At 39.4% G+C, this 25,051-nt stretch overlaps 1 protein-coding gene across 1 annotated transcript in view; it reads left to right on the top strand.

Moving 5' to 3' along the window:
* Positions 1-25,051, top strand: part of PARG (poly (ADP-ribose) glycohydrolase) — a 111,802-nt gene that overhangs the window by 22,802 nt on the left and 63,949 nt on the right. Inside the window, exon 9 of the mRNA XM_010854515.1 lies at positions 21,814-21,906. Within this exon, the coding sequence (XP_010852817.1) occupies positions 21,814-21,906 (93 nt within the window). The remainder of the gene's footprint in view (positions 1-21,813; positions 21,907-25,051) is intronic.

Raw genomic sequence — 25,051 nt, 5'->3', positions numbered from 1 at the left:
ATGAGGTACTCTGCATAGAAGTTAAATAAGCAGGGTGACAATATACAGCCTTGATGTACTCCTTTTCCTATTTGGAACCAGTTTGTTGTTCCATGTCCAGTTCTAACGGTTGCTTCCTGACCTGCATATAGATTTCTCAAGAGGCAGGTCAGGTGGTTTGGTATTCCCATCTCTTTCAGAATTTTCCACAGTTTACTGTGATCCACACAGTCAAAGGCTTTGGAATAGTCAATAAAGCAGAAATAGATGTTTTTCTGGAACTCTCTTGCTTTTTCCATGATCCAGCGGATGTTGGCAATTTGATCTCTGGTTCCTCTGCCTTTGCTAAAACCAGCTTGAACATCTGAAAGTTCATGGTTCATGTGTTGCTGAAGTGTTAGTTCATCATAAAGGTTGCCATAAATAACCAAGTCGGGTTGGGGTGGGGTGCTGCTGTTTTCGTCTTTTTACGTATGTGGCTGCTGAAAGTGGAGAGTGAGAGGGTAAGAGTTTCGGAATGAGAGGACATTTAAAAGTCATATAATGGAAAAAATTAAAGTTGAAAGGTTTTGTTGTGATTAGGCTGGTAATGTATTCCTCTTTGGAAGCTACCGTTTTTTTCTTACTAAATATAGCATGAAGTCTGTATCTTAAGTAATATCTACACAGTAAATTCTCTATGTCAGCTTAGTGACTGTGTGACTCTTGCCTTTGCTGTAGTTATTCGGATGCTGAGTTTGTGTTGTCCTGTCTGCTGGTGTCCTCTGACTTGTCAGACAGATTGTGTAAAACCTCGTTCCTGTAAATGAGGGTGTTTAAGTCTATCAGTAATGAACTTAAGCAGTCTTGCTTATGTGTTACTTAATGTGAAAAGGTAAATGGAAAAAAAAAAAAGGTAAATGGATGTAATGTTGAGTTTTGAAGGATACATGTGAGTGTGCCTAAGTCACCTTTTCCTTCAGAGTTATGTGTAGTTTTACATTTAAAAAACAAGTACATCAGAATTCTTTGTCCCAAAAATTGAGACGTGTGCTGTTTAACTAAAATGACATCTTTGACCTAGATCTTAAAAATTATTATTGACAGAACAACAATAGAGACTCAGAGAAAACAAATACAAGCTTGTGTTAAAATGGATTACCAAAAAAGTCATCTCACATTTATAAAGTAGTGGCTAGAAGGAATTGTTTTGACTCATCTTTTTTATGGGATAAAAAAGTTAAAATATAATATATTGAAAACATTAGACAGAACTCTTAGTGTGAGTCACCTGTCATTTAACAGGATAAAGCACAGCGGTTGTATTTTATGCATCGCTCGGGCATCGTGTGCATTCGTATGTAAGTGGTGTCTTCAGACTTCTTGGCCTTCTGGTGCACGCCATACTATTATGGACAGCTTACCTAGTAACAGCTTTATCGAATGTACTTAGTACTTACTTGTATATTAAAACTTTTAGAGCAAGAATATTAGAGGATTTTTTTTGTTTTGTTTTTTCTCTCTCCATTCCCTCACTCCTACCCAGTCCCCCCACCACAATCTCTATAAACATCTATAAACATTTCATGGAACATTATTAATTTTTAGGCTAGTTTTGGAAAAGCTGAGGTAAGGCACCAGGTTGTTAACCACTATGTCAAATCAGAACAAGTTTCTTTAACCAAGAGCCAGTGAAAATTGTGGCCTTTCACAATAGCCTTTTTTTTTTTTTGAAGTAATGTAGAAGTAAGTTTTTGAATGTATATAATAAACATATTACTCCTTAGCTTTCAGTTCCAAATGGAATTCTTCTTAGCTAATTTATTTTTGGGCCTTTCTTCAAAGCTTAAAAGATTTAAAGTGTCCTTGTTATATTTGTCATAAAGAGCCCTTAGCAAATTCCTAATCAAATGAAAGCAGCCTTGAATATTTCACAAGACTACAGCTAATGTCTTTATTCGTCTAGCTTTCGAACCTCTGCTTTGGAGTTCAGTGGAAACTTAACCTTCTTGGACTTCTTCTCTTAGTGACTCACAGTCTCTAAAATCAATAAAGTCTGCATCGCTTTACAGCTTGAGTTGATTTGATTCATGAGGACTGTAGGAGCCAAAAGAGAACTAAATAGGTCAACAAAATATTAGATTTTATATTATTATGAAATATGTGGACTTTCCCCTTGGTGTGGTTATTGTATGTTTTTGGGTTGGAGTATATGTTGAGGGTCTCATTCGTGATTTATTTTAAATAGTACACATCTCATGAAACTAATTGCTGCAGTTGGAACTAGGCACCTTGCTGAGTTATTATGGATAATCAGTCTTGGTTGAGCCTTCTGTGCCCTGGATCATTGAAACAGTGATCACAGTGTTTTTGAAACATTGTTGTATTTATGTGTGTGGAGACAAGGAGGATGGAAATTACAGGCATCTAAAAGTGAAAATTCATTCAGGCAGAATTCCTCCTATATTCTAATGGAATTAATCTAGCACATTAATGTCCTGTAACTCCAACCTTACCTGCTTTGTTCAAATAGCCATGGAAGCTGTTGCTTTTAAATGTTGCTGTGTCATTGATTTCATGATCCAGAAATCTACTCTGTTGGAGGAGTGAGGATAATTTCATGTTCTAATCTCTTCCATGATTTATATCTATCTACTAGCTCTGAGGTAGGTTTTTGTTTTTTATGCAATTTGGCATAATACTTTGATCTATAATCATAGCCATCTTCCTGTGAGATGGCTTCTCAGATTGTTTACTCATCTTATGCTTCTACTCATTAAAAAGAAATTCTGTATTCATTTTGGTTAAGCTCTTGATAACACATGTAAGATCTCATATTTAACACTAAAAGGATTTTTGTAGTGTATATTATCTGAAGATAAAAACAATAAGAAGAAGTAAAAGCAGTGTAAACCTGGCTTTCAGATTTGTGCCCTGTCCCACGTGGAGCCTGTACAGACAGTGCAGTAGAGTGGGCAGTGAAGGATTGGGCAGGCCCACCGTCCCTGAGTGCGGTGGCACAGCGCCCTCAGGGCCCTGGTAGCTGTGTGGTGGCTGCATCTCCAGAGGATGGGGCCAGTGATTCCTTCTGTGTTTTACTTGTGGTACTAATTGTGAAAAGTGCTTACCCATCATGTATTGCTATGGTAGTGACAAGTAATGATTAACTTTATGGGGCAGTCAGATTCTAAGCTATTTGAGCAATTATTCTTTACAGTGTTAAAGAAATTTTTAGTAAACTGAGTGGCATAGTACCTTGTTGCCTCAGTTGCTCTTTGATTACATGGAAAGCAGTAGAAAAAGACATTTCTGCAAAAACCATTTCCACCACAGTGAAATATGGAATATTTTCAAATGGACTACCAAGCTGTGCTATTGGTCTAATCCATCTTAGCCCTGGGATGCCCAACTCAGAAATAAACAGAGTGTATTAATCCTTTCAGATTGTTGTAACAGAATAGACTGGGTGGATGATTTATTTCTCACAGTTCTGGAGGCTGGTGAGTGCAAGATCAAGGCGCTGGCAGATTCGGTGTCTGGTGAGGACCTGCTCCCTGATTCACTGATGGCCGTCTTCTTGCTGTGTCCTCACAAGGCTTCCCTGGTGGCTCAGACGGTAAAGCGTCTGGCCTGCAATGCGGGAGACTGGAGTTCGATCCCTGGGCCAGGAAGATTCCCTGGAGAAGATGGCAACCCACTCCAGTACTCTCGCCTGGAAAATCCCATGGACAGAGGAGCCTGGTAGGCTACAGTCCATGGGATCCCAGAGAGTTGGACATGACTGAGCAACTTCACACACACACAGGGTGTAGAAGGAATAAGAGAGCTCCCTGGGGTCTCTTTTTACTAGGGCACTAAAACTCATTTAAGATGGCTTCACCATCATGATCTAATCACCCCAAGGCCTCAGCTCCCAATTACTACCACATTGGAGGAACAGATTTCAACATACGCATTTTGGGTGGACAAAACATTCTAACTATAGATCCAGGGCATCTTCTTCCATTGGAAGTGGAATGTTAAAACAGCTTACTGGGTTAAGCAGCCGTATGCTGCTGCTGCTGCTAAGTTGCTTCAGTCATGGCCGACTCTCTGCGACCTCATAGATGGCAGCCCACCAGGCTCCTCCGTCCCTGGGATTCTCCAGGCAAGAACAGTGGAGTGGGTTGCCATTCCCTTCTCCAATGCATGAAAGTGAAAAGTGAAAGTGAAGTTGCTTGGTCGTGTCCGACTCTTAGCGACCCCATGGACTGCAGCCCACCAGGCTCCTCCGTCTGTGGGATTTTCCAGGTGAGAATACTGGAGTGGGGTGCCATTGCCTTCTCCAAGCAGCCATATACACAGCCCCTTTTCCTCATAGTTGACTTTTGTCTCCCTTTTTAACCCTTTCCTTTTTCCTGGCCTGCTACTTAAGCTGCAGACCATTTCAGCTTCACTTCACATGCAAACTCTTATCCATTCCAGGCTTAGCCTTGTCTCCTCCTAGAATTAACCCTTCTACAAGGTTCGCCTTGTAGATAATCTCCTCTGTTTTACTCAATATCCTACTAGGTTATCTGCAGTCAAGACAGTGGTGCTGCTTGTTTTAAGAGCTTTACTGTGTGCCAAGTGCAGTATAAGCAATGTGTTTTATTTCGTTTGTTTCACAAACGCCCCATTATATAGACACTGTATTTTACAAACGAACGACTGAAGACCAAGGACTAGAGAGTGTAAGTCCTTTGTTCGAGTGCTGAAGCCAGGATTCCCACCTGGGCGCCGCTCACTCCAGACCTGTGTGTGCTCCAGTCTGTGCAGCCACTACAGTTGTGGTGGTGGTGCCCACCTGTGAGTGATCTGCTTCCTGGGGGACCTCTGGCCAGGTCTGGAGACATTTTTGGTTCTCACAACTGAGGGGAGGTTCTACTGGCTTCTGGTGGGTAGAGGGCCTAGATGCCACTAAACATCCTGCAGTAAACATGATGCCCCCAAACAGAGAATTGTCTCAGCCAGAGGCCAGCAGTGCCAAGACCAAGAACCCTGCTCTGCCGTGGCCCTCAAGGTGTGAGCCCTGAATCAGCAGCAACAGCACCACTTGGGAACTTGATTGAGACAGAAATTCTCCTTCCTTACCCTGAACTTTCTGAATTAGAAATTCTGAAGGTGAGGCCCACTCGTCTCTGCTTTGACAGCCCGCAGCTCATCTGATGTGAAGGTTTGAGAGCTACTGCTCTACTCCAGCAGCATTCTCAAACCTCTCTCCTTGCGTCGTGCCTGTTCTTTAACTCAACTCTTTACCTTGGCTGAAGGAGCTTTTCTTATTGGTGGTTTTTCCTTCTTACGTGGAACTTGCTGGAATGAAGAGAAAGAGTTGTTTTTCCCCTCACCCCCATTGCTGATTCTTATCCATTGTTGAATTGTCTGGCCCTGACCTAGATCTGTGTAAACCCAGGCTCATGACTTATAGAGGTGGGCTGAGGTAGGTCTCAGCTGTGCCCTAAGCTGTATGCCATCAGAACTAGCCTCTGACTTGGCTCCTAGAGAGGAACATACCGCCCGCACCTTAGGTCAACTGGAAATGATTCGATTAAGGGACAGAACCGTCTTAGAAACCAATTAACCAAATCAAGAGAGGCCTAAGAAGTTCAAAAATTTGAATTATAGGCAGAAAGAAGAGAAAATCTTCTTTAAAAGAAAAAAAATGTGGCTTTACTGGCCTGTGGCCTTAGATCTGGCATTATTTAAAAGCACTGACTTAGGAAGCGTACCTACCAATACCCAACTGCCTTTGTTCCTTTGAATTCTTTGCCATCTGATTGTATCCCCTCTTCCCAATTTTATTTGTTCATTTTTGGCACCTCTTGTCCTCTCAGCCCTATTATCTGATATCAGCTTGGGCAACTTCATTTGGTAATCACATTGGTAACCTATACACTAATCTGACTCAAGTCTCTGTGAAACCCTCTATTGTATTAACCCACGATCACACACGGATCTGATTGTGCCCTGGACCAGTTCCTTCTCGAGCGTCATTAATTCTGCATCTCTTTCCCACCATAGCCTCCTGGTTTCCTGCTCACTCACTCCTGGTAGCGCTGTTTTCAAGGCTGTTGCTGGCATCTCTTTTGTTCTGGGCCAGTTTGCCAGGTTGTGTTGTTCTGATACCTTCAAATAAAGGGTTGAATGAGCAAAGTTTGCTGCATATTATATCCTGCTACTGGGAATAGTTCTGAGGAGTCACACAGTAGAGAAACCTGCTTAATTTTAGTTAACTAAATATTTTCCTCAAACTTACTTACAAGCAAAATGCCTTTCTGTGTTAGCAACTTAGGATTTCCCTTGTAGCTTGTGTCCCATGGAACACACCTAGCAAAACGGTTGTAATCTACTGACTCTCTCCTGTCTTCGTATCTTTTCCTGCCCAGCCTGTTGAATCTGACGACATTTAGTAGTAGGGACTGAGGAGAAAAAATGACTCCTTCTCTTCATTCTAACAAGTTCTACTTGAGAAGGAAAAATTGCCAATAGGAAAAGCTCCTTCAGGCAAGGCAAAAAAGCTGAGGGGCAGGTACTATTTCAGAACCATGGATAAGGGGGAACCATGGATACACAGTTCTGCTCGGTTCAGTCACTCAGTCGTGTCTGACTCTTTGCAACCCCATGGACTGCAGCACGCCAGGCTTCCCTGTCCATCACCAACTCCTGGAGCTTGCTCAAACTCATGTCCATCGAGTTGGTGATGCCATCCAGCCATCTCATCCTCTGTTGTCCCCTTCTCTTCCTGCCCCCAATCCCTCCCAGCATCAGAGTCTTTTCCAATGAGTCAACTCTTCGCATGAGGTGGCCAAAGTATTGGAATTTCAGCTTCAGCATCAGTCCTTCCAGTGAACACCCAGGACTGATTTCCTTTAGGATGGACTGGTTGGATCTCCTTGCAGTCCAAGGGACTCTCAAGAGTCTTCTCCAACACCACAGCTCAAAAGCATCAATTCTTCGGCACTCAGCTTTCCTTATAGTCCAACTCTCACATCCATACATGACCACAGGAAAAACCGTAGCCTAGACTAGACGGACCTTTGTTGGCAATGCTGTCTAGGTTGGTCAAAACCTTTCTTACAAGGAGCAAGTGTCTTTTAATTTCATGGCTCAGTCACCATCTGCAGTGATTTTGGAGCCCCAAAAAATAAAAAAATAAAGTCTGTCACTGTTTCCATTGTTTCCCCATCTATTTGCCATGAAGTGATGGGACTGGATGCCATGATCTTAAGTTTTCTGAATGTTGAACTTTAAGCCAACTTTTTCACTCTCCTCTTTCACTTTCATCAAGAGGCTTTTGAGTTCCTCTTCACTTTCTGCCATAAGGGTGGTGTCATCTGCATATCTGAGGTTATTGATATTTCTCCCGGCAATCTTGATTCCAGCTGGTGCTTCTTCGAGCCCAGTGTTTCTCATGATGTACTCTGCATATAAGTTAAACAAGCAGAGGGACAATATACAGCCTTGACGTACTCCTTTCCCGATTTGGAACCAGTCTGTGGTCCAGTTTTAACTGTTGCTTCTTGACCTGTAAACAGATTTCTTAGGAGGCAGGTCAGGTGGTCTGGTATCCCCTTCTCTTTTTCTGATAGCTCAGTTGGATACGCAGCGCCAAGTATAAATTATATGCAGGTTTTCGACTGTGCAGAGGGTTGGCAGTCCTAACTCCTGCTTGTTCAAGGGTCAACTGCGGCGTCCTTTTAGAATCTAGCTCCTCCTTCACCTTTGGTTTCTGCTAGTTCCCAACTCCGGTGGCATCTGCTTACCTGTTTCCTTTGCTCTTGACAAGTAGAGGGTTTTACTTTGAAGAAGTAAAGGAGGGAAGGAGAAATGCAGGAAATAAATCATAAATCTTATTAATGGGCCTTACTGAGACTTACATTATGGCATCTTGGGCTTTGGTTCTTTGTACCATCTTTTATGTATTTCCTCTTTATTCTGTGGTTCTGAATATTTTTGTTTTCTGATCTTGACCCATATGCGACTATCTACCTGCTCCTACTTCACACCTCACTGAGAGATCTGAGTCCATCTAAAAGGTAGAATCTTTCATTTTTTCATTTTGGGTTTTCAGAATTCTTCATTCATTGTTTTACTTGATATTGAAAGGAAAAGCCAGTCTTATTCCATTCCTCAAACTTAGCAGGTCCAGAACAGAATTAGGCTTTAGAAACACTTGTCACCATTCTGTTCTGGCCTCATCCTTTTATGCTTGGTTAACACTTGCTTGTCTCTTAGTGTTCAGGGTAGCTGTCACTTCTGTTACTGACTTTTTACTTGTCGGTCTCCCCTACCCTTCCTTGAAGGAGGCTGGGATTTGTTCTTTGTTATGCCCCAGTCACTTAACACAGTGCCAAGAGCTTTAAATACCACTTAATGCTTAGCACACTCAAAGCTTTTTTACCTTAAGCTCCTTCTCTCTGTCCACTCCTTCTATTAAGACATAATTTATCTACTAAATACCCCTTGAGACGCAGCTCTCTGTCTGTTACGCTGTCTGACCCATGCTGTCATCATGACTCAGATGGTGTACTGCAGCAGCCATCCGGCTGACCCCTCTCTGTCCAGTGGTGTTCCCTTCACATCCGTCCTCTACGCTGCTCACACACGGTGAGCTCCCTGAAGCGTGTATCTTCAAAGCCTGTGTGGCACCTCGTCTGTTCTCAGTTCTGTTGGATGATATTTATGATGTTCCGTGGCCTTGCCTCTCCCCATTTCTCCCGCGTCATTTCTTGCTACTTTCCTGCCCCAAACCTGGCATTCTAATGACTCCTACTTGCTTATAGTTCTCTGGCATACAGTTGTCTTGCTCTTAATCCATGCTTCCAGACAGAGCTCAGTCTTCACCTCCTCTGGAAACTCTTTTCTGTGCTCCCAGCCTCTCCTAAAACCCTGTTCTGTGTTCAGTAGTACCTGTGCCTGCCCCCATGCCCTTGCCCCGTAATACACGATCTGTCTATGAAATGTGTGCATCCTTCATGAAGCTGACATTTTCCAGGGCATCTTAGTGTTTTCTAACTTATGGCTGATGCTCGGTTAATGTTTCTTAAACTTAACTTCAGTGTATTTAAGGAAAACACACAGATGTGGATCCTAAGCCATGGTCTTTTATTGAAAAGATTTAGAAACTACTTGTGTAAAGTGATAGTTGACCATTTGAGATTGGCAGTTGGTAGAGAGAAAAGGTGAGGCATGTACATATAGCCCTTATTTCTGTTTATATGGGATTTTTACCCTAAAATGTAGTAAGTTTCTAGAGGACACAGACCTTGAATTGCATTGTCTACCTTTGTGTTTATTCCTCACAGTGCACAATATGATGTCTTGGGTAAAGTGGACACTCGATATATGCTTGAACTAAATGTCAACATACTGCTAACAGTGTAAGTTAACTTTAGCTAACTGTAAAGTAGAGGTTGGATCACCTGGGCTCTTCTCTTTGTTGGATTCCTGAGCGCAGCTAATCCACAGTTCAGGATTCTCTGTATATAAGAAAAGAATGAATGTCCTAGATAACATTCATTAGATTGAGTCTAGATTAAGACTTAAGCTAGAGTCTAGCTTGAGTTGAACCTGAGCTCTTAATCTATTTCATTTGTTGTAACTAAATGCTGTATCAGTTGTCAAATTTCTTCAGTTTTTATAGGCTATAAAGCCAAAAGTTATTTCAAAAAGAATATTTTACCATTTTCAAATTCATCTGTATTTTCAAATGAATTGCAGTTACCAAAAAGTAACCCAATGTAATGGATTAAAATTAGGAGCATTTAAAATCCCGCAAACAAAGAGGTGCAGGTTTCGTCGTGTGAATTTTCACCACCAGCTGTACACGTGTTTGGGAACTTTGACTCTTCCTTGCATTGCTCTGGTGACTGTTTGATTGGAGTGGAGTAGCAAGTAGGACTAGACCTGTGCTGTCCAAACAACAGCCAATAGCTGTTAAGACTATAGTACGTGACTGTTGAAGTGAAAACTAATTACAGTGAAAGAGAATTTGAAGTGCGGCTGCTCAGTCACGCCAGGCACACTTCACATGCTCAGTCAACGCGTGTGGCTGGCGGCTGCCGCCTTGGACAGTGCTCTGTTCTGCCTGGACTAGACTATCCTGAAGGTTTCTTCTGCCTCTGACTTCTTACTAGTCCTGCTAGCTGTATGCCACCACTGGTAAGACCTCCTTATAGGAAGCTCCAGAGATTACCCAACATTCTTTCATCACATTTTGAATTTTTTCTAGATTGGATGTTACTGAAATAATTGAGTTGTTGAGTAGCACTTGGTCAGTTTCTTAAAAGGATGTTTTCTTTGTAATGGCGTTTGTGCCTTTTTTTTCCTCCCCAAAGTCTGCCACCAGGGGGCGCCCTCAAGCCTTTCGGGAAATGTGTTTCAGCCTTATTAGAAAGAGTGAAGTTTGAAGTAGAACCTGTGTGTGCTTAGTTGTTGAGTCGTGTCCGACTCTCTGTGACCCTTTGGACTGTAACCCACCAGGCTCCTTTGACCATGCGGTTTTTCAGGCAAGGATACTGGAGTAGGTTGCAGTTTCCTCCTGCAGCTCCTGCATTGCAGATGGATTCTTTACCACTAAACTATGGGGGATTCCCTTGGACTATAATATTGGCTATTAATTCATACTGGATAACTTAAGAGCTAAATTAAGGATTAAGCACATTACTTATGTGTATGTATGCACATTACTTGATTGGTATGGCAAATTATTTCCTACTGTGAGTGTGAGAACCTATCATTGAACTATCTTGAAAATTAGAAGTAAAAATAAGTAACTTTAAAGTATTTCTTAATATTTCAAAAATATTTTTATTACATTTAAAACTGTTGAATGTAGTAAAAGAACTAAACTATTGTTCACTTATATTTCTTAGACAAATTAAGTTCATTTTGCTTTCAGGACTAGAAAAATTATATTAACCATCAGTTATTTCTCTGAAATCTTGTCATGCTGAGTGTGATTGCCTGTCTATGAAAGATGGATAATAGTGTGACTGTATGGTATTGAAAGTATCTGTTGGTGTGTGTGTAATAGCCTTGTGGTTTGGTGGTGTTTGCTAAAATGATGGATGGTTATGGCCATGTAGTCGTACAGGAGCAGGAGTGAGAGATGGGAAAGACCTACCGGAGCATCTTGTGTTAGTTTAGATCCCTCCCTAAGGACCAATCATTTACCGTAACAGTCTCGAGAAGTAAATTCTTCTAGGAGGCAGAGGATAATGAGGATGTGTTATTATGTTTTATCCTATGACAAGAACACTTTGTGCATTTTATTATTAGCATGAAAAAAGAGATAACTGTTTAGAGAAGTTCCTTTATGTGTCATAAACCTACACAATTTTATTCTTAATGTTTAATCTAATGAAATTTGTGTAGGAAATGGTGTGACTGGTTTTGATCAGAGGTATATTTTGTTTCAAGAACTGGATGACAGTATTCTTCCTGAAGTTATTGTGTTCCCAAATTAGTTGTTGATTATCTGGGTTTTGGAATTTTCCATACCCATCTATAAAAGCCTGTGAATTTTAAGCTACTGATGGCTAGTTTCCTGAAATGAGAAACTAGTGCACAGTTCTATCCTGAGAAACAGAACAGAGATTGGGAGAGTAGAAGCAGAGTTGAGGCGAAGACCTGCAGAAGAGCTCATTCTCACTTCACCCTCACTTTCCCATTTACTGCCTGATGAGCGTTTGGTGATGGGATTGGAGATTAGGAATAAAAAGAGACTATAGAGACACTGCTTTGGGAAAGACCCTGATAGTCTCCTTACTTGCTGCAAGTAATAATAAACCCCTCCTTCCCGTGGGGAAAGAGAAAGAATGAGAGGGGGCTCTCATGCTGAGCACTCTTTTTCTCTTGCTGCCAGCCATTAATGGGGAGGAAAAAAGTGTACAGCAGCCTGATTTGTCCCATACTAAACAACTGCAGGTTAAGGACAGATGCAGGTTATTTCCAGTGTAAGTTACATGATAAATACTTTAAAGACTCTTCTGTATTATCTTTAAAGCAAACCTTTTCACATACTGGTAATGAGCTGTGATTTTTATCGGTGCTTCTCAGATTTGAGTCCATAGCATTTTGAAAATTACTTAGGAAGCTCTTAATAGCTGTTTGAAGAGGAAGCCAAAGCAAAGGGCGATCAAGAGACAGGATGCTTCTCACAGTCCTCTCCCCGGAGTGGCCGCTGCTGGCCCTCGCTAGCACTCAGCCTTTCGGGTCACCTGGCCCTCTGCCACCACGTTCATTTCGTACCTCTTTTGTTGCCATAAGATAAAAATTCTGGAAGTCTTATTTATAAGTCCATAAATTAGCTCACTAATTTGTGAAGTATGCCTTCTTAAATATAAAAATATTGGACTGGCTATTTCCTGAAAACCAATTGGGCTTTATTAAAATTTGGAGAACATTTTTATTGAAGCCATAATTGTCATGGGTGATACACATGAGAGATCACCCTGTGGTTGGCCTGTCAGACTTGCATGAGCTTTCAGAAATTAAGGGGAATGAGTGAGTTTGTTTTCTTGTAAGCTGTCACAGTCTTCTCTTCAAAATGTCAGCCTGAATCGCACACAAATAAATGTTGGAAATATTCACCTTCTCCAATCGATTTTTTATCCTTACATATTTTAGTGCTATAATTATTTTTTTCTCTAACGTTTAATTTTTGTATTCTAAAACCATGCCTAAAGAATAGGTGGATCTGCGTGATCTTAAGAATTCTGACTTATGTTCTTTCTAATTATTGAAATATGAACCTCTCAGACTTGGGAAGCTCTTGATTAGTTCCAGTAAGTTTTTTGAGGCATATTATAGAAAACCCAGTTCATATGCAGTTTAATTTACTTAAGGAAAAAAGAAGACCTTGTCCTAAGCGAGGGAGATTCTTATGGGCAGTAGAGAGAACGAAGAGGAAAAGCTTTGCAAAATTACCTAGCTGTGATAGAAAGTGTCAGTTAATTTAACAAAAATTTTTATCAAGAACTTACATGTGAATGTGTTCTAGCATAGTGAATTAGTGTCAGTCTTGTGTGAAAGGAACTTTGATACAAGCACTGGAACACATGTCCATAAGTATAATATAAAGCAGGAAGTCTTAAGGGTCTTGTGAAAAAACATAGAATTAAATTATAAGAGGGAGAGTTACCTTGTAGCTGGTGCGTCAGTTTGGATAGATGCTGAAGCAGGGCGCTGTTTGAGCAAGACATTAAAAAAGTTAGGTAAGGTCTAGAGTAGGAAGGGTATTCTAGGCAGAGCACAGATTATATTTGTGGAAGCACACGTAGGTGCTAGAGAAGAGTAAATTGCAGAAATGGCTAGTATGTAAAATGCACAGAAGGTTTTGTTGTGAGAGAGGGAGAGTGTGTGTGTGGTAAGACTAGATGAGGATCTAGGGCCAGAGAGCTTGATTATTAATTCAGGGATATACTGTACTGAAAAGGCAAGGAAAAGCCATTGAAAGCTTTCCAGTGGAACAGGGACACACTGGGGTGTACTTGGGCTGAAACTGAAGGTGGGCTAGCAGCAGGATGGCAGTTAGATTACTGTAGTAATCTTGGTGAGACTGGATGAGCGGCTGAGTCAGGGTAGTTTAGTAGTGATTAAGAGGAGGCGATGAATATATGAGGCCCTGCTGGATCAATCAGCAGGACTTGGCAGTTAATTGATGTGGGGGTGTTGAAAGAAAGAGGAGGCTCCAGAAAGGTTGTAAATTACTGGCCCATTAGATAATAATACTTTGCATTTATATATGAGTCTTTAGAATTTGTTAAACACTGTTATATCTGAGCCTTCATAACTCTGTAAGTTAAACAGAGTTCGAATTATCCTTATTAGGGATGAGGAAATAAAGGATTTGGGGATTTTTCTATGTTCATACAAAAAGTAAATGCAGACCCGGCCTGTAACTGTAGTCTTCTGTTCCGGTTTCTTGGCTGAGTGCTCTGTTCTCTAGAATACCCTCACCTGTGAGCCTGGGAAGAAGCGCTCTGTCCTCCGGTCCCAGTGTATGCCCCTAAGTTTGAACGTGGAAAAATTGGCTTGACCTTCTTTGAGCTTCAGTCTCGCCAGATATCTTTATGCTTTCTATTTTGCATTGATATTTACAGGATAAAATGTAATTTTAAAATTTTCCTCAGCTCTATTCAACAAATAATGAGTACTAAATTTTATGCATGGTACTAGAATACACAGTGTATAAAATGCAATCCTTCCATTTGCAGTGTCACAGATTAGAGAAGGAGAGGAGCAAAACGTGTAAATGAATAATTTTAATAAACCAGAATAAGTGCTATCCTGTAGGTATGTGCCTGCTTCCCTGGTGGCTCAGCTGGTGAAGAATCTGCCTGCAATGCAGGGGACCTGGGTTCGATTCCTGGGTCAGGAAGATCCTCTGGGAGAAGGGATAGCTTCCCTGGTGGCTCAGATGGTAAAGAATCGCCTGCAGTGCAGGAGACCTGGGTTCGATCCCTGGGTTGGGAAGATCCCCTAGAGGACGGCATGGCAATGCACTCCATATTTTTGCCTGGAGAATCCCCATGGACAGAGGAGCCTGGCGGGCTGTAGTCCATGGGGTTGCAAAGAGTCGGACACGACTGAGCACAGAAGCACAGTGTGCAGTTATTTTAGCTTTGCTGTATGTTTTATATTTTTCATAATGCTGGAAAAGCAATTATCACCAATTGGGAATGGCTAAGAAAATTGTATATCTATACTGTGGAAAATACTGCGTAGTATTTATCATTCTATTACATGGAAAGGTGACTTTATTTTAAGGTAAGAAACAAGTTGCAAAAATTTCTAGTATACCATTTAGTTTAAAAGTTCATGTAACATCTTAATTTCTGTGTGCACATAGGTAGAAGTGCTTCACAGTTTGGGAAGAAGACAAGCGTCTGTCTACGTCTCGGACAGTCAGCAGGAATAGGAATTGGGGGTTTGACTTCATCTGCATTGTTTGACATTTGTAAGCTAGAATGCATTCACATATTACTTAAAAAATTAATGGGAAAGAAGGGTTAAGGCTCGTCACAGGGGTTTGTATCCATGGGGATAAAAAGTACAACAGCATTAATAATCAAAGAAACATAAAATAATGGTGGTGTCAATTTAGTCTATCAGATTGCAAATAAAACAAGAATGTGAGAATTCACAGTAAGATATGGAGTTGAGTACTTTCTTATACAGCACCAGAATATAAATTGGTAGCATGTATCAAAAAACTTTAAAAAAAAAGCCTACGCTTTTCAATATAGCATTTTCTCTTATAGAGATATTCAAATAGTTGGCAGAAAGATGTGTGTACAAGGATATTCATTACAATAGTAATTATAAGAGTGGAAAATTGGCAACAACCTGTAAATCTGTCATAAGAGACTTAGGGAAATAAGTTGTGGTATGTCTGAATTATATAATAATATTCAGCTATTGAAAATAGTGATGTAGGATTATAGTTATTTATACAAGAAAATGTTCACAATATAAATGAAAACAGAATACAAACTAGAAAGATATATGCCAAAATGTTAGCAGTATATTTCTTGATATTGGGCTTGTGGGTTGTATTTGTTTTCTTTTTGTTTATATTCATTTTCTACAGTGAAAGTACATGATTTTTCAAACAAACGTGTTGTTTCTGGTGATGTTTATGAAGACTCTACAGCAAAGTGGAAAGTTCTTTTGTCTAATGAAAAAATTATACAATTGTTAGAATAATGTGCTTTTAAGTGATTTTTTCTGTGTGAGAAGGTAGATAAGTACCTAAGCATAACAAAAACTTAAATGGTTATATTAACTTTAGGATCGTAGGGCTATGAGTTTTTTCCTGTTCTCTATTTAGATTTGGGGATGAAAAACTTTTTATATTAAAAATTATTAATAAAATTTCATGTTCTGGACTTCTTATATAAACTTCTTTGAAATTGTTTATTAAAGCATGTTAGTAACTTAACATTTTTACTAGGATCTACTTGGGTACACATCAATAGATAAAATGGTGTGACTTGAAGTGTTTATTATATTTGTTGATTTGTGACTGATTAAAAAGCTGTTTCCTATGAACTGAAGAAGCAGATCTATGGAAAATTTCCCTTTCTTTAAAATAACACTATTTTTCTGATTTTACTGGCTACAATTTTCACTTACTCATTCAAAATTCTGTAGTATTATTTATGTAGTACTTTCCGTGTACCAGGTTCTGTACTTAGTCGCATATGAATATGTCTTTAGTATTAGAGCACAGTTCACAGATTTAATTTTAGTTGATCAAGCATTCTGAGGAAGAGGAAATAAGTAAAAATTTATTGTCTATATGTATGCTGCTAGGTTTAAATCATTCATCATGTTTTGACATTTGACAAATTCAGTTACTCTGTTTGAGTAGTTTGTCCATGTTTCCATCTGCTAAGGAAGAAAGATAGCTTCTTCACGGTCACTATGATGAAATTGCAGTAATTACTATCCTTCAAGGTGAGGACTGATGCATTGAGGGATCACAGAAAGAGCACAGGACTTCCTGCTTCGAGATTCATGAGGCCAGTGATCACGCCCATCGTCGTTTCCACTTCTCTTGTCAGTGCTGGCACAGTGTCTGGCATATAATAGACACTTACATGTTTACTGTCCAGCTGGGTGGATGAACAGATCTATAAAAGGAGGAAATGGGTGAATAGCGTTATAATTTTGAAAATCTTTGTATCAACTCTGAATGACGCATGTACATAATCAGCTTTTGGGATGAGGATAAAATGGCAGCATGCACACACGGGCACGCACGCACAGAAACAGTTGCCACGTGTGCTTATCTGTGCGGCTGTCCAGTAGAGGGCAGGGGATTTAATGACGCTTTCCATTGATCATCGTGGAAATGCTTGATTTCTTTATAATCATCTTCATCATTGTTATAAGTAATACAATATATGATATAAATAAATATTTACATTTAAGCCTCTTACTTCCCTTGAAGTTAGGCAATGATTTAAATTTTTAAAGCTTTTTGTTACTTATATCTTGGTTTGCATTGTATAGATTAATAAATTATGTGGATTAATAAATATCAATTTGTAAAAGTTAAGATCTGTGTGAAGATGCTAATAATATATGGGAGGGCATAAGATCACACTAGTTTTTTAAATTATGCATTCCATCTCAAATGCTAGTTGGGTTGGTTACGTTCTCACGTGACATTTTTTATGATCTCATTTGTATTTTCAAAGCCACATTAGACATAGGTCTGAAGTGTTGACAGTTGTGAGGAAGTCCTGTGCAATGATGCTTCATCACATAAATAAGTGATATTTTAAAGCTTGTGATGGTCAGCAAAGCGTGGCTGCAGCTACTCGTGTGTCAGTTTTAAAAGACAAGGACAGGTACCCAAAGGAGAAGAAGCTGTCAGCCTCTTTAGTCACTTAAGGTTAAATGTCTTTAGGTTAAGAATGTTTTGATAAACACTTCTCTTTATCCCTCCTACTAAATATAGCTGAAAGGTGGAGTTAGACTGACCAGCTAGAGTCTGTGGGGCTGTTGGCACCAGAGTGGTATCGACAGAAGTCTGGTGGGGAGCCAGAACTCTCACCCTCTGCAGCGATCCCCCCGAGAGGTAACAAGATGCATCTTCCCTCCCTGTCCTGGAAATTACCAAGGGCAGTAGAGTTTTCACTCCTGACTGATGCTAGTGAGCTGGCTCCTCCTTCCTGTGTCACAGAAGACCTGCTAAAACAGATTTGAAAAGATCCAAAGTCTCAAAACAATACCCCAAATATCCAGGTTTCAATAAAAATCATTCCACCAAGAAGCAGGAAAACCTCAACTAAAATGTGAAGACAATCAACAGACACCAACCCTGAGACAACACAGATCCTGGAATCATCTAACAAGGACTTTAATGCAGCCTTCAGTGAAGCAATTACAAACCTGCTTGAAACAAAAAAATAGCAGCCCTAGCAAAGAAATAGAAGCTATATAGAAGAACCAAATGGGAGTTTTAGAACCGAAAAATAATAATACCTGATTTTTTTTTTTAAAACAAATGCAGTGGAATGGCCTCAGTGGAGAATGGAGATGACTGAGGAAGGAATAGGAGAGCTTGAAAAAGAGCAAAAGAATTACTCAGTCTAAACAACATAAAAAAAAAATAGACTGAAAAAGCAGTTTAAGGATCTTTGGAACTGTTTAAAAAGATCTAACAGTCATGCCTTTTAGTACTGAAAGGGAGAAGAAAAAAGCGACAGGGCTGAGAAAATAACAATAATGAAAAATAGCAACTGAAAACTAGAAGTAATAGCTGAAAATTTCCCCAATTTAATAAAAGGCATCAAGAAGCTGAGCAAACCTCTTACATGAAACCCAAAGAAATCCATGCCAAGATATATCATAGTCAAACTTATTCCAACTAAAGGCAAAGAAAAGAATTTTGAAAGCATTCAGTAAGAAATGGCACATTGCCTGTAGGGCAAAAACTGAATGACAGTGAATTTCTCATCAGATAACATGGAGGCCAGAGAGAAATGACACAATATTTTTGAAGGAGTAAGAGAAACAAACTGTCAGCAGAGAAGTGTATATCCGTTGAAAATATGCTTCAGGACTAAAGGACAAACAGTGACATTCTAAGACGAAGGAGAGGAAGATAATTTGTCATTAATAGATGTGTCCTAAAAGATGTGAAGAGGAATTTCTTGAAAGAGAAAGGAAATGATACAAGATGGAATCTTGTTATATCAAGAAAGAAGATAGAATAGTAGTAGAAAGAGTAAAAATATGGTAAATATAGTAGCCTTTTCTTCTTGAGTTTTCTAAATAGTGTTTGACATTTTCTGTTTTGCTGTTTTCAAAATTTTTAACACTATCAAATGTGGTTCTCAGTGTATGTAAAGAAATATTAAAGTTATAATGGGGCCAGGTAAAGGGCCTTAAAGGTAATACTTCTGTACTGCAGCATGTGAAGTGTTGACACCAAGGTGAGAAGTGATAAATCGTATATAATGAAATACTTAGAGCAGCAAGTTAAAAAAAATCTGTTCAAAGAGATGTGCTCAAATACATTTTAGATAAATAAAAATGGAATTCTAAAATATACTTGGGTAACCCATAGGAATAAAGGAAAAGAAAGCAGGTAAAATAAAAAGAAAATTAAAAATTAATAAGTGCTAACATGGCAGTGATTAAATGTAAATGATCGAAGTTCACCAATTAAAAGACAGAGATTTACAGAGTGGATTAAGAAAACGACACACTATATGCTGCTTACAAGAAATTATTCCAGACATAACAGTGTATGTAGGCAGGTTAAGAGTAAAAGGCACTTTTGTTTGTAATAGCCAGAACCTGAAAACCACCGAAATGCCCCTCAGTAGGTAACGTGGTTAAGCAAGTGGTGGTGTAGTCATACTCTAACACTGCTCGGCAGCAGGAATTAACTCCTGGTGCATGTGTGAGCTTGAACGGATCTCAAGAATGTTAAACTGGGTGAATGGAAAAGTCAGTCTTAAAGAACACATACATGTGATCCGCTTTGTATAACAACAGAGTTGCAGAGATGGAAAGCAGGGTGCTGCTTCCCGGGGTGTAGGGATGGTTGGACGGAGGGTGTGGCTGTAAACTAGTAGCCCGAGGGAGATGTCTGCTGTAGTGGGACACTTCCTCACTTGATGTTGATAGTGGTTAAGCAAATGTACGTGTGATAAAATAGCAGAGAACACTATACACACACTGTACCAGTATCAGTTTCCTGGCTTTATATTGTGTTATAGTTAATCCAAAATGTAGCCATTAAGGGAGACTGGGTGAAGAGTAAACTGGACCTCTCTGTGTCATTTGTACAACTTTCTGTGAGTCTCTGATTATTTCAAAATGTTTTCAGAGATAAATTATGAATAAGAAGAATTTGAATATCTTAAATGCATTAATATATTTTATGCATCTTCAGGTATAGGAAAGCAAGTATCTTTAATGCTTATGTTTAAATTCTAAAATAGTAGAATGCTTCCTATTGTATGACTTTTTAAAATTTAATTTTCCTTTTTATTGGCATTGTTTGTGCTCAGTCATTTCAGTTGTGTCCAACTCTTTGCCACCCTGTGGACTGTGGCCTGCCAGGCTCCTCTGTCCATGGGATTTCCCAGGCAAGAATACTGGAATGGGTTGCCATGCCCTTCTCCAGGGCATCTTCCTGATCCAGGAATGGAACCCTTGTCTCCTGCATTGCAAGTGGATTCTTTAGCCACTGAGCCATCTGGGAAGCCCTTTATTGGCATTAAAGAGGCTTATCATGAAGAGGCTTTGAACCCTCTTTAGCCTTTATTTTATGCTTTTTAGTGTGTTTACTTCCTGTTAGAGATCTGTTGGATTTATCTGTTGTTACTTAACCATGTCACCTCCAACACAGCCTTATTTCTGTTTCCCATTACTCCACTATACGTAAAATATTCATTTCAATTAGATCAGTATTCTGGTTTTTTAGTATGATGGTAAAAACTATTCATATCTGAGATATGATTCCTTTTCTACTCTTGTACAACTTTGTGTTTTAGCCAGAATTAATAATTGTCTTGTGTTCTTAACTTGCTTAGTTTTTTTAATATACCTGTGATTAATTGAATCCTACACTCTCTGAATTGTAAATATCTTTCTGTTCATTTTGAGTATCAGTTTCCCATTATCCTAATTTAAAGAAGGAGTTGCACATAGGTTTGAGTTTTAAAGCTTTGGTATAAAGAAAATTCTCAATAGTAAAACTTCCTTGTAAAACCAAGGTGAATGTAAATTATCTTTGCTACTTTTTCTGTTTACACACATACAGTGTGTAGCTGTTAGGTAGACAAATGCATATTTATTTCAGTTTAGCTCCTCATAGCTAGGGGAATCTTTAGATATTTTTAAAGAGTCTATATCCTCATCAGTCGCAAACATGGTAACATAGAGAAGTGGGGCAGAGCCATGGCATATAGGCCAGAACACTTGGGTTCTAGTTCTGATTTAGTTGCTAATTCAAATATCCAGTCTAGGATAATGAGGGTGACCTCCTTGGCCTCAGTTTTCTTTTCTCTTTAATAATGACAGGATCAGACTGGATTATAACTGAGACCTCATCTATCTAGTTCAGATGTGATTTCAGATAGACACATGGTTTAATCCTGACTGTATATATAGAATATCTAAATTAAGAGGGTTTTCATTTTCACTATTTTGAAAGAATTACTCTGATGTTTTGAGAGAAATTGGATGAAATAGGCTAAAATAATTTCTAAAGCATTGAGGAGATGGGAAATTATAAGACGAAAATGGGCCATAAATACATTTTTCTTGTACTTCAAATTATGATATGGAAATTGTGGTTTTAAATCCCTAAGGCCCCTGTGAGAGGAGAATTCTGAGTCACCTGGAACTTTGTGTTTACTATCAGTAGATCAGATTTGACACATAAAAGTTGCTCTGAAACAATGTGCGGCTTTTATGGTGAGTTATTTAAATTATAGGCTATAGAGGCTTGAGGGCTTCTGAAGAGTTCTTGGTGGGCTAATAGTTTTTAGTTGATGTAACCAAGGGCAGAATGTACTGCTTTTCATTTGCAAATATTTTATTTAGTTGTGAATGTGATATGAGAGAGATTTCATATGTGGGATACTTCATTCCTTTTCAGAGGACATTAGGTGAATTACATACATTTGGAAATCAATTTATAAGTTCCTTACTGTACCTGTTGTTATACTTTTGTGTGTATTCCATGATGATAATATGCCTTTTTATGGGATCCTCTGAAAAGCAGATATGTAGTTTAATTTTAAGAACAGGTATTTGTTCATTGGTTATTATTCACTGGTAACGTATTTTATTGGTTTTCAGGTACTAGAAGAAGCAGAAGCTCAACACTTGTATCAGTCCATCTTGCCTGACATGGTGAAAATTGCACTCTGTCTGCCAAATATTTGTACCCAGGTTGGTGGAAATGACTTCTTCCTCAGTAGCTTTCTTGAGACTCACAATTGAATCTTGTTTAAACTCGAATTATCAAGGTCAAAGAGAGAAGAGAGAGATGGACACAGTTTTTGCCAGAGTCTGATGATTTTGCTCTACTAAGGAAAAGGTTAGAGGTTATAGAGAACGCTGCGAGAGGACATTAAAAATGCAGCATTCAATTTCTGAGCTTCCGTTCACAGTGTTGATGTTTGCTTACTCACACTTCTGTTTCTGTCTTTAAAACAGTCTTTAACTTTCAAAAAAGGATCGGCAGTATTTCAGAACACACTAGTCGATTTAGAACATTTTATCTGCAGAATGGGTTAATACCTACTCCTTCCTCTTCTCTCCCCCATTGTAAAGCAAATGAATTCACCGTATTCTTTTTTTTCCTTTTTTATGTACGTGTTTTTTAAATGTTTTTTTATTGTGATAGAAGTCACATAACATAACACATGCTGTTGTAACCATATTTAACTATACAGTTCAGTGGCACTAAGTACATTCACATTGTTATGCAACTCTCACCATCGTCCGTCTCCCGAATTTTTCACCTTGTAGACTGAAACTGTTCCTGTTAACCGTGATACATTCTTAACTTTTAAAATGAAAGAATCTGAGTTGTTTTGTTTTATTTATTGCTACATAACAAACTACCTCAAAATTTAGTGGTTTAAAGCAAGAAAATTTTATTATCTCAGATTCTGTTGGGAATTTGGGAGCAGCTTAACTGACTGGTTCTAACTTGGGCTCTCCCCTGGTTGCAGTCAAGGTAACGGCCAGCACTGCAGTCATCCTGAGGTTTGAGGCTGGAGGAGCCACTTCTCAGTTGGCTCACTCGCATGGCTGCTGGCAGAAGGCCTTACTTCCTTGCCATGGGACTCGAGGTTGATTGGGTGTCCTCATGACATGGTTGCTAACTTTCCCAGAAAAAGCCACCAAAAAGAGAGAGAGAGGAAGGGTCAGTGCCTTTTTTGACCTTGTATCTGAAGGCACACACTGTCACTTTATTTTTTCCTCTTTATTAGAATTTTGTCACTACATCTAGCTCACACTCTGCCTCTCAAGGAAGGGGATGATCAGAGAATTTGTAGACTGCATTTTCAGATAGTTATAAGAGATTGTTGGTTTATTATTCATAATTGTCCTCCTGTATTTCTCGCAACAGTAGCTTGAGTTTGCCTCTGTCTTTCATTTCTAGGGCCAGCCCCTTGGCTGCACAGATGCTAGCCAGGTTTCTGCTAACACTGGTGATCCACAGGAGCCCTAGGGACAATTTGGGTGGAGCAGTTCCTGAAGGTGTAGGATGGTCCCACACATTGCAATCTGTCATTGGAACACCCCAGAAAACACAAACATAATCTTTGGGGTAACCAAAAGCCATGTCCAAATACCTGATTCCAAATGTTGAGTGTTTTTCAGTGTGCCGTTATTTGTTAGCATTATACTGTGACATTCCAATTTTACATAGCAATAATTTCACCTCAGTTCATTTTACAATCTTCTTGTTTATATTGGAAGTTATTTGCTTGCTTATATTTCATGTTCGTTCTTTTCTCTTTTTCTCCTTGGTTTTTCCCCTAGGTCATAAAATTTCTCACTACCTCTTGGAGTCTGCCCCTTGTGAAGACTTTCCTACCTCTCCCAGCCAAAGTTAATCATTCCTGTATCATTCAAATCATCCTTAGCACATTATTGTGTAATTTATGTCTTTATATATCTCCTTCCCTACATTATATTCTTCCTGAAGGGAGATCATCTTTGTCTCCCAAGGTCTAACATAAAGAAAGATAGCGCTAAGTCATGTCCGACTCTTGTGACCTATGGATTGTAGCCTGCCAGGCTCCTCTGTCCATGGGATTATCCAAGCAAGAATACTGGAGTGGGTTGTCATTTCCTTCTCCATAGTGCCTAACTAAATGCTTCTTTAATTCACTGCAGTTCATAATTGACAGAATAGAATCTGTTTTGGGGGCTTCCCTGGTAGCTCAGCTGGTAAAGAATCCACCTGCAATACAGGAGACCCTGGTTCAATCCCTGGGTTGGGAGGATCCCCTGAGGAAGGGATAGGCTACCCACTCCAGTATTCTTGGGCTTCCCTGGTGGCTCAGATGGTAAAGAATCCACCTGCAGAGCGGGAGACCTGGGTTTGATCCCTGGGTTGGGAAGATCCCCTGGAGGAGGGCATGGCAACCTGCTCCAGTACTCTTGCCTGGAGAATCCCCATGGACAGAGGAGCCTTGTGGGCTATAGTCCATGGGGTCACAAAGAGTCTGACACAACTGAGTGACTCAGCACAGCACAGCCTGCTGATAGGAATCACTTTCTCCTCTGCTCCTTCCTTCATGCTTTAGAGAGAAGGTGTATTTGATGGGATATGTATTCACGAGCACCCAAGTTGTAATCTATAACAACTCAGGTGGTGGAACCGAAATCCGATTCATGGCTGTCATCTTCTTTCCTGGCTTAGAACTGTTTGCCCTTCCGTTAGTGTGTTAACGGGGAGAACGTTTTAGTCTTGTCCTCTGTCCTCGACTACAAAGTAAACCTCTGCTGTAAAAGTTAACATTTCAGTTTGTTATCCAAATATATCTTTGGCAAGTTAAATTGTGTATGTTGTTAATGAGTTATCATATTAGCATTCAAAATAATGTACATATTAATGTTGATTCCTGTAATATGATCAGGACAATTCTCTCTGCCTGTTGTTTTGAGATTAATGCAGATATCCACGATTCTTTCTGGATCTTATTGAAGGGAGAAGGAAAAGCACCTCTAAATATCATATTGGAGCATTTTGAAATTTAACAGCTGATATGTAAATTGGCTTTCCCAACATGTCTTTAAAACCATACAGTTTAAACATTTAAAATAAAACCCACTGAACACAATACTCATGTAGAATATGCTAAAAATAAAAGGTAAGTTAACTTGGATTTGGTACAACTTGAAGACATATCGGACAAAAAACTTGAGGGAAAAATGTCCTGCATCTTCCTTAACTTGGTTATGTAGGAAATGCCTATGTTGTTGCAAGTTATATGTAAATAAGTCTGTATACGCATTTTCCATTAATTGCTTTAATAAAATTAGGTTTGGGTCTTTTAAATTGTCAATGTGAAGT

This window comes from Bison bison, unplaced genomic scaffold (assembly GCF_000754665.1).
Source record: "Bison bison bison isolate TAMUID 2011002044 unplaced genomic scaffold, Bison_UMD1.0 scf7180017864341, whole genome shotgun sequence".
NCBI lineage: Eukaryota > Metazoa > Chordata > Mammalia > Artiodactyla > Bovidae > Bison > Bison bison.
This window is presented reverse-complemented; position numbering and strand designations above follow the sequence as displayed.